Source organism: Malaclemys terrapin, chromosome 8, assembly GCF_027887155.1.
Source record: "Malaclemys terrapin pileata isolate rMalTer1 chromosome 8, rMalTer1.hap1, whole genome shotgun sequence".
Lineage (NCBI taxonomy): Eukaryota > Metazoa > Chordata > Testudines > Emydidae > Malaclemys > Malaclemys terrapin.
This window is the reverse complement of record NC_071512.1, coordinates 73631336-73646677: the sequence shown is the minus strand read 5'-3', so window position 1 is coordinate 73646677 and position 15342 is coordinate 73631336. Positions and strand designations below refer to the sequence as shown.

Sequence of the window (15342 nt, the reverse complement as noted above, 5' to 3'; positions counted from 1 at the left end):
CACCGGACACCCGATCAACATAGGGTACTGCAGCCCAGAACCCCTAAGTGATCACCAGCCTGAGCCTCCCCAATAGCTTGGATTACAGGCGCGTGCCACCACGCTTGACCGGATGAGGAAGTAGGGATAGAAAAATGTTAAACCTGTTCGGACAAGATTGAGCAGAGGGAACGAGGAACCCTACAGGAATAGCATAATATGGCTGTGTCCCATCCTGTGCTCAGTTGCACTACATGTACCTATGCTGGTGTTTTGAATTTTTTCATTGCATGATGAAAAAACACATTCATGCAACATTGCATTGCAACAAAATACAGGATTCAGTGGGTGTTCTGTTCTGGTAGGAGAACAGAGCTTTAGGAACAGTCTGAAAAATATGTTTAGCTTCCAGGGCCTAAAATTTTAAGACTTGCATTATTTTAAAAAACCTCTAATTCACAAGAGAGAGCATGTAACCCCGCTGTCGGTTGGGAACTTGGTGTCCTCCAGAATCCTAGTTTTATTTGTAGAATTTACAGATGTTGGCAGTTGTCCCTATCATGCCCTCTAATGTAACACAGCCTTGTTCTGGAGAGATGACCTCAGTCTTCGTACCTATGTAATTCCTGGCCTCTTTCCTGGAATTGCTAACAAATGTGCTAATTAGTATACCTTGTTACTTGGTGAGGTGTTAGATTGGCCTGAACTGACACCAGAAATTTACTTAGCCTAGACCATCAGATAACCATTAAATGATAGCTTTGTCGTTCTACTGTTCAGGTCTGGATTTGAACTAGTACCACAGGCTTTATAACTCCCTGACATTCCCTTTATTGTATTTGGGCTGTATATTTTACTTTAATACTAGGGTGGAAGGGTTTAATATTAGTATGCAACATAAACCATTTTCTCTAATTCACGTGCTACCCTTAAAGCTAAATAGAAATTCATGCAACTCTTGAATGAAATAAATGATTTTTTTTTTGAGAAATGCTGGGTCAGAAGAAAGCTATATTGTGTGTTTATAATTGGGTTAGTTCAGTGTGTATTATGTATTCTTCAGTGTGTTGAGTGGTTTTGCTGTGGAAACTTGTAGTTCAAATAAAGACTTTGTTGTTGGGAGTAACCATTGCTTTGTACAGTGAACTAACTTTCTCCCCTGGCCCTAGTCTGGAATATGAGTTCTTGGTGAATCATGCAATGTCTGTTTAACTCTATGGTTTTCTGCTGGGATCACTCTGTAAGAGACTTAAGCTATCAAACTACTTGCTTCAGTAAGACTGGCAAAACAAAATATGTGCATAGCCAAGTTTTATTGTGAGGATACTTTCTTACTGTTATAATTTATCTTGTAGATCGGTACCATACTGTGTTCACGTTACTGTTTAGAGACCAGGCCTTTATTCCCTGGTTTCTACTGTCATGGCTGGCTTGTTTGGCTTCAGAATTTGTCTGCTAAAGTGAGTGGTGGTTCTTGGTTTATTTTCTGGTATGTTTCAAATAGATTCTAAGCTTCGTAGTCAAAATGATCAAATGGAACATACTGCCTTAAGGTCTAAATTCTGGCCTTGACACACTTGCGGCTCCGACTCTCCCATGGACTTCACTGGAAGATGTGTATGCTGCATATCTGGAGGCAGAATATAGCCCTAAGGGTAGGTCCTCGCTGCAAAAAAAGAGTGTGTTCTTAGCCAGTGTTTAGCTGGCTCGGGTTAAAATACCAGTGAAGATATGGCAACTCTGCTTTTTAACTTGGGTTAGCAGCTCAAGTTAAAGCCTAGTAGTGGCCTGGGGTTGAACTTGAGTTACTAACCCGAGTTAAAAGTTGAATTTCTGTGTCTTCACTGCTAGGAAGTTAATGCAAGTTAGCAAACTTGATTTAAGAACACGCCTTTTATTTGAAGTGAAGACTGCATATGCATTACTGCAAGAATATTCAACATTCCTAGAAAGTGCCACACAAGTAAAGGTATGTCATCAGCCACAGATAGCCAGGACAGCCTAAGCTGCTGCACCTAAAACTAGTAGTTTTGGAAGGATTTTATTTAAATTGTTAGTTGTCAGTAAACCATGTTTTCAACTGACACACACAAATTGATGGAAAAAAAATGACCATTAATAGAGTTGGCGAGTGCAGTTCCCCCCCCCCACACACACACACACACCTAGTGCCTGCAGGGATGTGGTATCCTGGGGCCTCGGCTGGGCAGGAAGCCCCTTGCAACGCTACTGTCATGGCCCCATTCACTCACTCACCAGCTGGGAGTTGAAGGGACCATCCACCACCCCTGGGCTGGAACCATTCAGCAGTGGATTGGCCTCCCTGTGGCTGGGGGTCTCTGCTCTGCCCAGCCAGGACTACTGCAGCCTCCCACAGGGATGTGGTACCTCAGGCCCCTTGGCCACACATGGAGCCTCATGCTGCCCTGCGGTCGCAGCCACACTCATTCACTGGCTTGGGAGTGCAGGGAGCCATCTGCCATCCCTGGGCCAGAGCCACTCAGTAGTGGGGTGGCCTCTCAGCACCCTATTTTGTACCCTACAGTAACATCCCCCAGCACACTCCTATTACCAATCCTGATTGTAAAGACTAAAGATTTGCTGATTTGTGCCACCAATCCCAGTGCAGCCTCAGTGAAACCAGGAAGTCTCAGAACAATGTGTGATAAACAGCCTCTATCTTCCACCAACAAAACTCCAGCTGATGTCTGTGGGACAATGGGTTTGGACCAGTCTGTTCTGTGATGCTTAGGACTGGAGATGATGCTGCAGCTCTGCATTCCCTGATTTGTGGCTTTACATTTTGAGATCACTACATACAGCTTCTGCTGTCATTAAACAGTTACTGTCTGACATCTCTTTCAACTGTGAAAATTCAGACTGATAAAAATAAAAAAAAGCTTAAAACCCATAATTTCATATAACTGAGAAAATTAAAATAGATACAAATAAAAAATGCTTAAAAATAAAAATAGATATTATCTCTTGAAATTACAAACAAACAAATAAAAAACTAACTGAGTTCTGCCCAGCCTATTTATGAGATAGAAAATTCATTTTTCATGTATGGTGCCCAGTTCAATCAACTGTCTTCCCATAATGCAACCACCAATTAAAAATACGTGGTATTTTGAAGAGGAAAAAAAGGGGGGTGTAAGGGGTTTGGCATTCTACCTACATTTTAATTTCTAAGGAAGTCTGCTTTAGTGTTTTTGAAAAACACAATTAGATCATACAGGGTGTGGCCAAGAGAGTAATTTTGGTTCCTTGAGCTTCACCACATAGTGAAGTTTTGGAAGCAAGGCTATTAACTGACTGTGGTCTTGTGTTTTGTGTCATGCTGCTGATGGTGTATAGAATTACTGCTGTTCATTATTTGAACCGGGTGGATGTTCAGTCCTGTAGAACTATTATTTATGTATTGGTGTTAGTTGGGTATTTAGTGAGTCATGAACCAAGAGGAGCCTGGGGAGGAGGATCCAATCTCCAGCATAGAGACTGGATCTAATTAAGTACATTTATCTCAAGTATAAATATTGGAATGGGGAAAGGAGGTGATTAAAGGTGCTGTGCAAGGGGAAATGGCTGGTAAGGCTTAGTGATGTCAATATCCTTTCAGAAGATGTTCCTTCCAGGAGTTTATGACTGCTATGAGTGGCGATATGGTTCTACTCCTATAGCTTGCCCCGCTGTGGATCTACTCTTGAGTTGAGATTGGAGGTCAGAAAGGTGAGGATTATACTTGTATACACATACCAAGCTTTATGTTCTACAGTTTGGTCCTGGGGGAGCTCCTATCCATCAGGAAGAAGGACCTGTTTTGATGGTCTGGTCTCTGAGAAAGAACTTGATAGATTCCAGATGATGATAGGGAGTGTGCTGTATTCCCAGCAAAATGATGGATTGATTGGTCTGTAGAATCATGTCCATGACTATTGATACAATAGCTCTAGATGTCCTCTTTATGGCATTGCCTCACAGATCATCTTGTTGTTACTGATTATTTGAGATGGTTGAAGCAAGAGGCGAAATCATGAGAGCATTGATGGTAGCAGCCTCATAATGTACCCAACCATTTGTATCATAAAGAACTGGTGAAGTGCATGCTGAAAATATATGGGAAGCAAAGAGAAATTTCCCCATAGTCTTGTATAATGGAAATGTTCCAGGTAGTGGGCTGCTTGACTAATTCAGGTTGTCTCCACTTGGTTACAGAGGCAGTATTTTTCTTACAGCAAGGGATTTTCATGTGCTACTTGCACCCACAGACATAGCACAGAGTCTTAGGATGGCAGATGCAGTCTCTTGGTCTGTGAGGGTTTCAAACAGGGTCACTTACTGAAGTTCTAAAGAAGTATGCTGTGCCACAGGCACCACTTATATCAGAACAGTGTCCTTCATGGCTTGTTTAGAGTAGTGGGTGCACACCTCAAGCTCTCCATACTCTGTGGTGTGGTCTGAATTTTGATTCATACACATGCTGTGCATGTTGAATTACAGTTGAACCCTAATTATCTAAAGGCCTCAATGGTTATTGCAAACTTTTGGAGGTTCAGATTAACAAGAGCTTTTGCCCTTTGAGCTTCTTAGCTTCAGGGGAATTATTCAACTTTACACCAATGGAGCTCTTGACCTGAGAACAGGGCAGAGTGTTTGAGACACAGGATGTCTGATAAATGGGATCTGCCTCATGAAGGGAACAGAAGGAGGTGGAGTTTCCCCCAGTACTGGCTGAAACTACCAGCTGCATTACTGGCAATATTTCTGCCTGACTTTCCCAGGTCCTTAGAGCACAGCTGAGTTTCAATCTTGCAGAATTGCAGCTAAGCCACTATAGAGCTCATCTTCATCTGTGCTCCTGCTAAATATAGAACATTGGCTCATTGGGGTCTACTGGGATAACTTGTATATTTGTTTTTCTTCAATAAGTTCCTGTTACTTGTATTCAGTTTTCTCATTCTTGTCACTTCACTCATTGAAGAATCAGCAGAAAAAAATTCTATCAAGATAAGAACTTGCACCTAATCTCTTAAACAAAACAAACCACCACCAACAAAAAATCCTTACTTCAGAAAAGAGTGTATATTACCAATGGTCATTGTGCAATCCCAGAATAGTAATTTGCTCCATGACTGTAAATTTATCTGTTACCATATTTGCTGCCAGCCAGATTCATCATGCTTGATTCAGAAATTGCAATAGGTACAAAGGTAAGAGCAGTTATTGGAAGGGCTAGATGGCTCATTAGGTAGAAGACCTTATCCCATTAAATGTCTCATATTTCACCAGGCTCAACACTCAGTTTTGGCATCTATAGTAATTAGAAGAAACTGTCTGCTCCCCAGCCTGAAGGCTGCAGATCCAGGCTCCCTGAGAAGGCTTCTGCAGAAATGAAAAGTTAGCCTGCAGCAAAGACCTTTGTTTTAATTTTTTTTCTCCCGCACTTATTAGTTCCTCAGTCAGATTGTAAGGTGCAATACATGAAAGTGGAAAGTTCCTGCATAAAAGTTACATTTCCTTCCTTCTGAATTGCCTTCCAGAGAAAATAGAGATCACAATTGTGCAAAAACATTAAAGACCCCAGCACAGTTTTCTCAGATGGCCTGGCCAAATTCCAGTTTGGATAATTGCATTCTGCATCCTGCAGAGGTGTAGTGGTGGGTGTAGTTTTGTATTTTGTATTTTTTTTTTTTTTTTTTTTTTTTGGCAGGGAGGAAATCCATTTCTATTCTTAAGTGCAAATAATGTGGTACCAAAGACTAACTTTGCAATTGACAAGATTATTTTTGGTAACAGTTTAATTCTTGTCTTGATTTTGTGTCATAGTCGTAGTTTAGAAGTTGTATTGAGGTACTTGGTTTGTATAAAATCCAAGATTAACAATGAAGCACAGGACTTTCTTCACCCTGAGTTTAATATTATGCTATGGTCTTGTATTCTGTTCAGCTTTCTATACTATGACCACCAGGTTTCAAGCAAATTTTAAATAATGACTGTCTCTAAATAACTTTAACTATTTAATATTTTTATTTAGCTTACAGAAGAGATTGGAAATCTTGAAGATAAAGTGGAATGTGCCAATAATGCTCTGAAAGCTGACTGGGATAGATGGAAACAAAACATGCAACATGATATGAAAACAGCATTTCTTAATGTGGCCGAAAATAATATCCACTATTATGAACAGGTAAAACACACCTTTTTGTTTTATTTTTATAACTTTTTATTTATTTCAATTCCTCTTGGAAGTCAGTGCATTGTTTTTAAAAATAATTGTCTGTATCCTCATTTGAACGTGTTAAGTTCAAATTCAATATTTTGTCAAATTGGTGTTTAATTGGCCAGTATACACGGTATGTATTTTACTTGAGCCCAAGCATGCTGATCCTAAGTTCATCATCAACAGAGGGCAGTCTTGTTTTACTGAGCACAAAAATTTGAACATATATTTTTTTTCTGTTCAATGTGAGCTATAGTGTTTCAGTTGGGAAAACCTTTTACTGGGGCTGCATGAGGATGCTTCCCTGAAAACACTCACTCATGTAAATGATTTTGTATAAAAGAAAACTAATTTTTTTTCTTTCATCTTTACAAATTAACTGTATTCCCAGTGCTTTATGAACTAGGAAAGATCTCTTATATCCTTCAAATTTCAAACAAGCAACAAAATCAACAAAAAATAGTGATGATAAAATTTTGGGGAAATTACTGGGAGAATACATTATATACTTTAAAAAAAATTAAGTCTACTTAAGCTGTGTCCTTTATATAATGGTGTACTACATTGGTACTTTACATAACTGAAGTCTCCCTTAATCTAGAAAGAAAGCAAACAGTGTCATCCCAAGACTTTTATCAGTAAATATGGTTTCTAATCTTCTTTGTTATGACCTCCTTTGACAAGTATATACACTTTCTGATTAAAGAGAGTGTATATACTTATTTATAAGGAGAACTAGAAAACATTTGACAAGGTTTGCGGAGTGTTCTGCGAAGCTTCTTCATGATCAAAAATGGTATTGTTCTCAGTGCACATTTTGTAAGAATCCTGGTAGGCTAGATATTTGTGTGCTTTTTTTCATTTTTTTTTTTTTGGTTTGTTTTTTGTTTAAAAGCTTCTCTTTACTTTGAAAAATGTACTGCAGCCCAATAAACTATTTGTTAATTGGGAAAGAAATAATTTGTTTCCTTTATTAATACAATTTTGATACTTTGCAATCTCCTTTTTCTGAGCTTTTTGTGGCTTACTCTGAATGGATGATTGTGTCCTGATTTTACAAATCATTGCAATGGAATGTAATTGAAAAGACAGAACTCATGATAATCAGGTCCACGTAATTAACATATTGTCCGTGGGAGGCATGGACATTGACGATCTGCTATTACATATTAAGATCAAAGTATTTGCTGAAATCAGACATTAAAGTTTTTTGGTATCCTCTTCTTTTTCAGTCATCTAGTTACTTCTGACTACATCAAGAATATGTACAAATGTTAACCATGAAGGAATATCTTGTTAACTTGTAGATAAATTGAGACACAGATACAGTCCCTGGGTTCTCTTTCATGAAAAGAAATGGTCTTAGTTTAGTTAGGACTTTAATTTAAATATTTAAATATCAGAGGCCTTTACAAAACTGTCTGTATCAAGTACTATCAAACTGATATAGCTGAACAATTAGGGCGTTTTTAGGTAATTTCTTACAACGCTCTTTTTATACAGAAATTTTTTGATTTGTTTGAGAAGTTTGGGTGCGATGAGGAGCATGTGGATATCTCGGGCATACAGGAATCTGTAAGCCACTTTTCCTTTCCCGTGAAGATGTCCTAGGAATGCACCACTGTTGGTGACCTGCAAATTATTTTTTTGAAATGGTTTGTGTACCCTTTTCTGCCTCATTATAATGCCTGAAAGAATTTATTTAGAGAGATGGATGGGGGTGCGGGTGGGGATTATATACAACATTTATAGTAAGTCCAAATCCAATCAGCATCCAGGTCCTCAAAACATTGAACATAGGTCTTTCATCAAAAACAGGAAAGTCAGAACCGGGTATTTCTAATGCCAGAAACCAACAAAGAACTTAACAATAAAATTACCCTTACAGGCGTCTAGTATATGATGGAAGTGAAGAGTGCAAAACTTGCTTTTCTTTTAATCTTTAAGCATGTTGATAGTTGCAAAGCAGAAGTGCCTGAGCTTAATCTTTTGACATTTGGCACTTTTTTGATGTTACTAGTTGTGGAGTGTTGGTTTGTCCTGACTAAAGAAAAAGTGTGGTGCAGTGAAATACTCAGATCATTATACGTAATTACAAAATGTAAACTATTTAAAAATTTTCATCACTAAAATGGCTGGTCTAATGTAGAGAGATTTTTCTCCATTTGATGGAGATATTGAAATTAACAGATATTTAAAAAAATCTTTTATTACAGTAGTCTTATTCCTGAATTGTAACAAATCAGTTTTTCTTTTAAGGAATTTATATAGGTGGGATCAGTGGACAGAGCCCTGATCCTGCATTTGGAGTGATGCAGGCAGATTTCTCGCACCCATATGTATCTCCATTGACTTGAGCACAGGAGCCAACTAGGTATCATGTATTAGATTGCAGACCAGTTGCAAAATACTGGAAACATAAAGTTGTTTTTGTGTCCAAAAGGTGGAGTTTACAGCTGGGCAAGTCACCTATAGCTTAGAACTGATTATGGCTGATTGAAGTATCAGTTAAATATTTTCTCATTCTGTACAAAAGTTCTTCACAGCCATACTAGAAAAAAAATATATTTAGTAAAATAAAACAAGATACAAAAAAAGTCACTACACAACATTTTATTTTATGTTATTAATACATCTAAAATTCAAAGATCACATGATACAATTTAGTGAAAGCAAAGCAGATAACTGGAAGTACTGAACTCTGGCTTCAAAGAACTACTGCCGTTACTCCTATTTGTTTTCCTCACATGCTTTTTCTCACAATCTCTTCTAGTACCAACAAAATTAAAAACACATTAACAAAACTGCCACTCTCTTCTGCCAGCAAAAGAAAAAGAGCCTTGGAAACCCATTTCTTCTGGAAAAGCCTGAGTAAAATGGCTGGGCTTTGCAACAAAATCTGAACGCCAGAAAAATTTGTGGAACCAAATGACTGTATGTCCCAGAGCTTGTGTTTTCCAGTGTGTGTTGGACACTCCATTGAGTGGAGGTAGAATTCCTTTCATAATGTACAATGAAAAGTGATATTTAATTAATTTTGGCACTGAGAGAAATATTTTTCCTTCTGCACGAATGAGCCTTTCTTTTAAAAGATAGCTTCTAATTTTACTTTTTTCATGTGTCAAACTTCTGTAATCCTGTTAAGCCTTTGCAGATTAGTCAGAAGCAGAGCTAGTTTATCTTTGATAGGATAGTGAGATCCTTACCAGTACTAACATTGCTTGCTGTTCTCGGAGAATTTAAATAATGTTCTGTGCTAATCTCTTATTTATTGATTCAAATTTATAAAAAAGTTTCTGTCCACAACCCAATGTGCTGTACAGTCAAACACATGCAAAAATGGGCCAAAAAAGCCACATACCTAACAAAGTAACTTCTCTCCAACTCCAAAACTTTATTCAACCTTCTCTTCCTAGGAAAAACCTTTGCAAAATGATTTGTAGTGCACCCTGAATGTCTTCATATTGACACATTTGGTTGGTCATATCCTTGCATAGCTATGTTAGCTGCACATGCACATGCTTCACCTCCTACCTTAGGCGGTCCACTTTATAAGCTTAACAAATGCTTTGTGTGTGATTTTTTTTTTTTTTTTTTTACTTTCCAAACTTGGTTAAATCAAAATCTGTTTTCCTCCAGAAGACAGGATACTCTCCTGTAAGAGGGCAATTTGGATGCCAGATTTCACCTTCCAACCTCCAGTCATTTCAGCTATAGGAATTAAAAGCAAAGCTCTTTTGTTTATAATAGGAAGTGGCTTTTTCCTACCCCTCTGTCTCCCTCACTCTTTTTTGTGCTCAGGAACTGCTGAACTGTACATGCTCAATCCTCTATAAAAAGAAATAGAAACTCAGCCTAGAAAACATCACCCCCCAAAAATGATTTTTTTAAGAATGTCATTAGCCACTGAAAATAGGGGGAATGGGAATGAAAACAATTATGCATCTTTAAATACTTCATGCTGCTCCTGCCATTATTATTGTGCATTCTATTTTTATATATTATCATGAATTAGACATCCAACTGTGCGGTATGGAGACCTTTTCAGTGTTGTTGCTAAAAATAATTCAATATAAATATATAACTCAGTGCTCTAATGAAATACACATTAATTTTAGCTTTAAATAAAGTAGCGTTACTTAAGATCTTGTTGCTTCATTTTTGCATATTTAGCTTTTTGGTGTGATATACAGTAGTTTTATGACTAATTGCATTCGAAATGACAAGCCTTATAAGTACAAATTAAATTTCCTATTAACATTTTTTTTCTGTCTTCCTGGTTGAAACCTGTTGATGATCCTTTATTTAGAAATCTCCTTTTTCTCTCTACCAGAAGAACTAAATAAAATAAGTCTAGAAGAATGGCTAAGTACATATTTTTAAAGTAATGTGATTTTATGTAGTTCATGTTTCACAGTATAAAAAGCATGAGCCTAAGGCATAGAGACCTAGTTTTGTGTTGGTTAATTATAAATCTTGTCAGCTGTAGCACCACAGTAATGTCTGACAACAAAATGAGCCACAGTAATTCCTATATTTTGGGAAATGAATTTTTGTTACATAAATGAGAATAAATATACATAACTAAAAGATCTTTACATCTTTGCTTGAAAAGACTTCAGTGGACTGGTTCTGTAAAAAAAAAAAAAGAGCAAATGTAGTGTGAATTAGTTTAAAAACCTGTTTTGTCTCAGTTTGCAGTGGTAATACGATGTCACTTTTATCTTCCAACCAACGCTGCTATTTTTTATTGAAGTTACTCAGATGTATGTACTGTGAAGTCTTTAGTCACATGGGCAAAATCTAAAACAATTCAAAAAGCAGTGATCTAGTATCAAAAAAGACTTCAGTAAATAGCATTCAGCACACATCCTGACTGAGCACCCCTCTCAATCCCCAGAAAAAGTTTAGGAAAATAGATGTGCCTTGCAACATTCCATGAAGATAAGCCAGTCTTGGCACTGGTGAACCATGGTGGGGAAACAAATCCCAGAATCTAGGATCATCACTGGAAAGCACCCGGCAAGTAGCCACCCCCTGGTCATTTTACACCAAGAGGAAGCCTCCAACTCAAGTATCTCAGATATTCTCAGCTGCTGTGATATTGTACATGCGAGAGAGAGAGAGAGAATCTATAACAACTCCATTTATTAGGGACTTTACACAGAATGTCAAAACCAAACTTAATTTCCACCCATAAATCAACTGGCACCAACTGCTCCCCTTTAGCACTTTTTCTGCTGCTTCTCTCCTCGTATTCAGCACTCTTTCGCCATCTCAAAGTAACCTTTCCCCAGTCTAGTCATTCAACACAGAAATGCAGCTCTTCACATGAATCCTATCTAATGGTTTCATTCCCCTCCCTCCTTTGAAATTGAGGTGCCTATCTCCAGAATGGAAATACAGGGTTACTGCTTGCCGCAGAGAAAGTGGGAATCAGTAAAGGACTTTGTCAGCAGGGAATGATCAAAAAAGGGTCAGAGGGACGCTCTACACAGGAGGTCTCTAGCACAAGGGATGATCTAAGCCACCTTGTGAATAAATACAAACCACAGAGTCACTGACATGTTCTGTAGTAATCAAGGATCCATACAGAATAAGGCTTCTAAATATTTTCTTTTGTTGCTCTCTTGGGCATTTCGATACTAACCCTTTATATCTTACAATGTCATTCTTTTGAGACCAGGTTTCCTTCATTTTTCATGAATCCATGATCCTGGTCATTTGTGTTGTCATTCATCCATCCCCCTGCTTTGTCCTCCTGTGCTTCCCTGTGTCCCAGCCTTTGGGATTTTCTGTTGAGATTCCTTGTGACCTTTTCACCATCCCACCTACTTGCTTGCAGGTATCCAGGAATACCAAGACTTGGTCACTTTAGAAGAAAAAAAACAATCCTGAAAATCATGGAATCCAGGGCTTTTGTGACAATGACACATCTATCACTATTAATAAATAGAGATTTCATGGCTAAATTTTGAAGGTTTTTCCTATAAATATGTCAGATAAGACAAAAGCTGTAACTTCACCTATCAACCTTTTCACTTCTGCTAAGCAATGATGAATGCTGTGTATTTTATTTTATTCAGGTATAGTAAAATATTATAGCTTAAATAGCTTAGTTTTTCACACAAGGAACAATTTTCAGAGCAATTGGAATTTAATATTAAGCTTGAATAGATGGAGCGTGCTGTTTGGTATTTAATATGATAAATGCTTTCCTCTATAGATGTTCAGAAGACTTATTTAATATCAGTTTTGCAGATTCTTCTTCAAAAGATTGTGTACAGGAAGTAGTAATTAAGGTGTGTTACTCTTCTGTATTAACAGCTATTTGGGTAAGAAAACTAAATTTCATGAAAGCATGCACAATTTCATGTTTTCCTGAAGCATCAAAAGTGATAAAGCTACCACAACATAGTGGCAGCACTGAATGTTTTCACCTTTGTAATGGCTCACTCTAGGTGACAGAAACTTGGAAAGTTTGAAAGCTTTGGGTGGTGACTGACGGTGCACACAACAATCATTAATCATAGGTTTTCTCTGTGAACTGACATCTTAACATTCACCTGTAATTTAAAATGGTTTGCCAAGCAACTTTTTGTGTTCTGCGCTACAAACATTCATACAAATCAACTTGAGCCAAAAAGGATTTATCAAAGTAGTTTGATGCTAATATATAATATTGGTTTCTAAAATGAAAAACTGTTCACAAAATTAAGAATATGTTTTGCCATCAGGAGAGGTATATGTTTGTCCTAGAAAAGCTACATTGTTTCCCTCCTCCCTTTGATTCTATTCCTTAGTACACAGAAAAATCTGTGACTTTTTGAGTGTTTAGAAACAAATGGGTTTGATTTAATTTAACTGAGAAAGGATATTAGATCTCCAAGTATGAATCCTTAGAGATTGCTAAGGAACTATAACCGACAGTTGATGTTGCATTCCTTTTAATTTGATGCAGTCTATTTGGAAGATATCTTTGCCTGTATGTGAAGGGCATAATTAATGGAAGACTTCTTACCGTGTCATCCCTTATGCTAATATGTACACTTGTGATGCTTGCAGTGTGCGCTTGTCATTATCAAAGAGTGGTATTTATTTGTAGCTCAGCATGTTGGCTAACAATATATCATTGATCTGTCTAGGAATTTATTACTCACTGTAACTCCTCACAGAAGCAGTTTGTGGTAGATATAGATGTAGATAGATATAAGTCTTTTCCTGTTTTCTCCTTAGCTACCAGTTTTACCAAAAATCCATATTCCTTATTCATAAGTATCTGTTTTCTTTAAGTGCCTTGCTACCTGGGAGTCCTTCCTGACATCTCAAACAGTGGATCTTCACTTGGGAGAAGATTCTGAAGATAAGCCTTGAATATATTTCCAATTGATCTTCCTCTTCAGTGCAGTTTCTGCCAACCAAAGAAGTGCTCTTTATATGAGATCAGATACATTATGAAATAAAACTGTAAGAATCAGTGACATCTGGAAAACCAGCCTATTGAAAACTCAGGTATTCTAGTGTCCTGAGCTACATTTTTGGATCATGGTATATATTGCTATATATTGCTCAGTAATGATTTTACACATTATAAGCAAACACTTGCATAAAATTGTTTTCTTAAATATTGTGTAATTTGGATAAAAATATTTTAAATATGTAAAAACTCAATTTTAATAAAAGGTTTAATACAAAATTGGTTTTAATTCTCTTTCCTACTCATTAAGAATTAAAATTTCCATTTTAGCTTGCTTTGTTGATTTTTATTTGTAAGATAAATTTCCCACATTTCATAAAACTACATAACAATTTTCAGGTAGTTGATCATTATTTTTTTTAATTGATTATGCTGGTGTCAGTCCATGGTGAAGTGGTAGCTAACTTTTATCACAAGTCTGTTTTTGACCGTCCCTAATTCTCTACGAAATGTAGATCAGTCCCCCTGAAATTTTCCATTATCATCTTATGCTGGGATAGAATTTCTATGGAAGTTTTGAGCCAAGTTGACAGTACATCAAAAACTACTTGATTTAGAAATACTTTTATTTGTATATATTATAGATAGATAGATAGATAAATAGATGGGGGGCGTGATTTCTGGTAGCCTCAGAAAACTGGTGACTGACTTTCTAGAGGTGAAAGTAGTGAATTTAATTATTAAGAGCGGTTTAGACATACGTTGGGGATTTTGATGTATATAGAATTTAATCCATACCAGCTAGATGTGAACTTCAAGAGTATGTCGGAGCTGTCTTGACACTAAAATCTGTGTAGACCTTGCAGTAACTAGAGAGGTGTGAATGGCTTGTCAAAAGATATTTGACACTCCAAATTAATTTGAGACATATTGTCTGATATCCACCAAAAATAAGATCTTAGGGCAATGAAATAGTACTTGACACAACGCAATTGCATTCCACAATGCTTTATGTGGGACAGAGGAGCAATTCACATCAACTGTAATGTGAAAAGTTAAACAGCTGCTCTATTAAATTAATACAACATTTAAAGAATTCAGATCCACTTGAAACTTACTAAGTAGTGAACTCGATGAGTTTGTAAACCTGCCTAACAATTTTCCTTACTACGTATCTGTCATTCTCAGTATTTGTGTCTATTAAGCACTTCTCTGTGGCCCTAGGTGCTTTTACAATATTAAAAAATATAGTACAAAATGAAAAACTCACTGTATATGTAATGAACTAGCCATACAATAGTATAGCACTTGTTCACCTTGTTACCCAATCCTGCAGACACAATGAACTTAGTGAGACTTCTCACACATGGGTTTGCAAGATCAGGGCCCATCATGATGTATATTTATAATCTATTATTTGCCCATCCTGTAGTTCTTAACCCACTCCCTCCAAGAATACCTGAGGGAAAACATTAGCTTTATGGAAGATTAACAAATGCCAGGCTCTGGTGATCAAGAGGTGTAGACAGTAAGTACTATAAATGAGGGCTCTTAATGGAGAATAAGCTGCCAGCAGACTTGTCTTCCTCCCCCCACTCCTCCTCCCAGCCCCAACTAAGGGATTTCTAGGGCAAACACCTCTCTGATTACCACTGTCAGGATGCCTGTTCTTAAGTCCTTTGAGTTCAGCTGAAAACTTGCAGACAAACAGTGAGTTTCCAGAAAT

At 37.3% G+C, this 15342-nt stretch overlaps 1 protein-coding gene across 1 annotated transcript in view; it reads left to right on the top strand.

Annotated features, from left to right (window-relative positions):
• Nucleotides 1–13945, top strand: part of SNX7 (sorting nexin 7) — a 53385-nt gene extending 39440 nt beyond the window's left edge. Inside the window, exons 8-9 of the mRNA XM_054038180.1 lie at nt 6014–6166; nt 13493–13945. Coding sequence (XP_053894155.1) covers nt 6014–6166; nt 13493–13573 — 234 coding nt within the window. The 3' untranslated portion in view covers nt 13574–13945. The remainder of the gene's footprint in view (nt 1–6013; nt 6167–13492) is intronic.
• The last annotated feature ends 1397 nt before the right edge of the window (nt 13946–15342 follow it).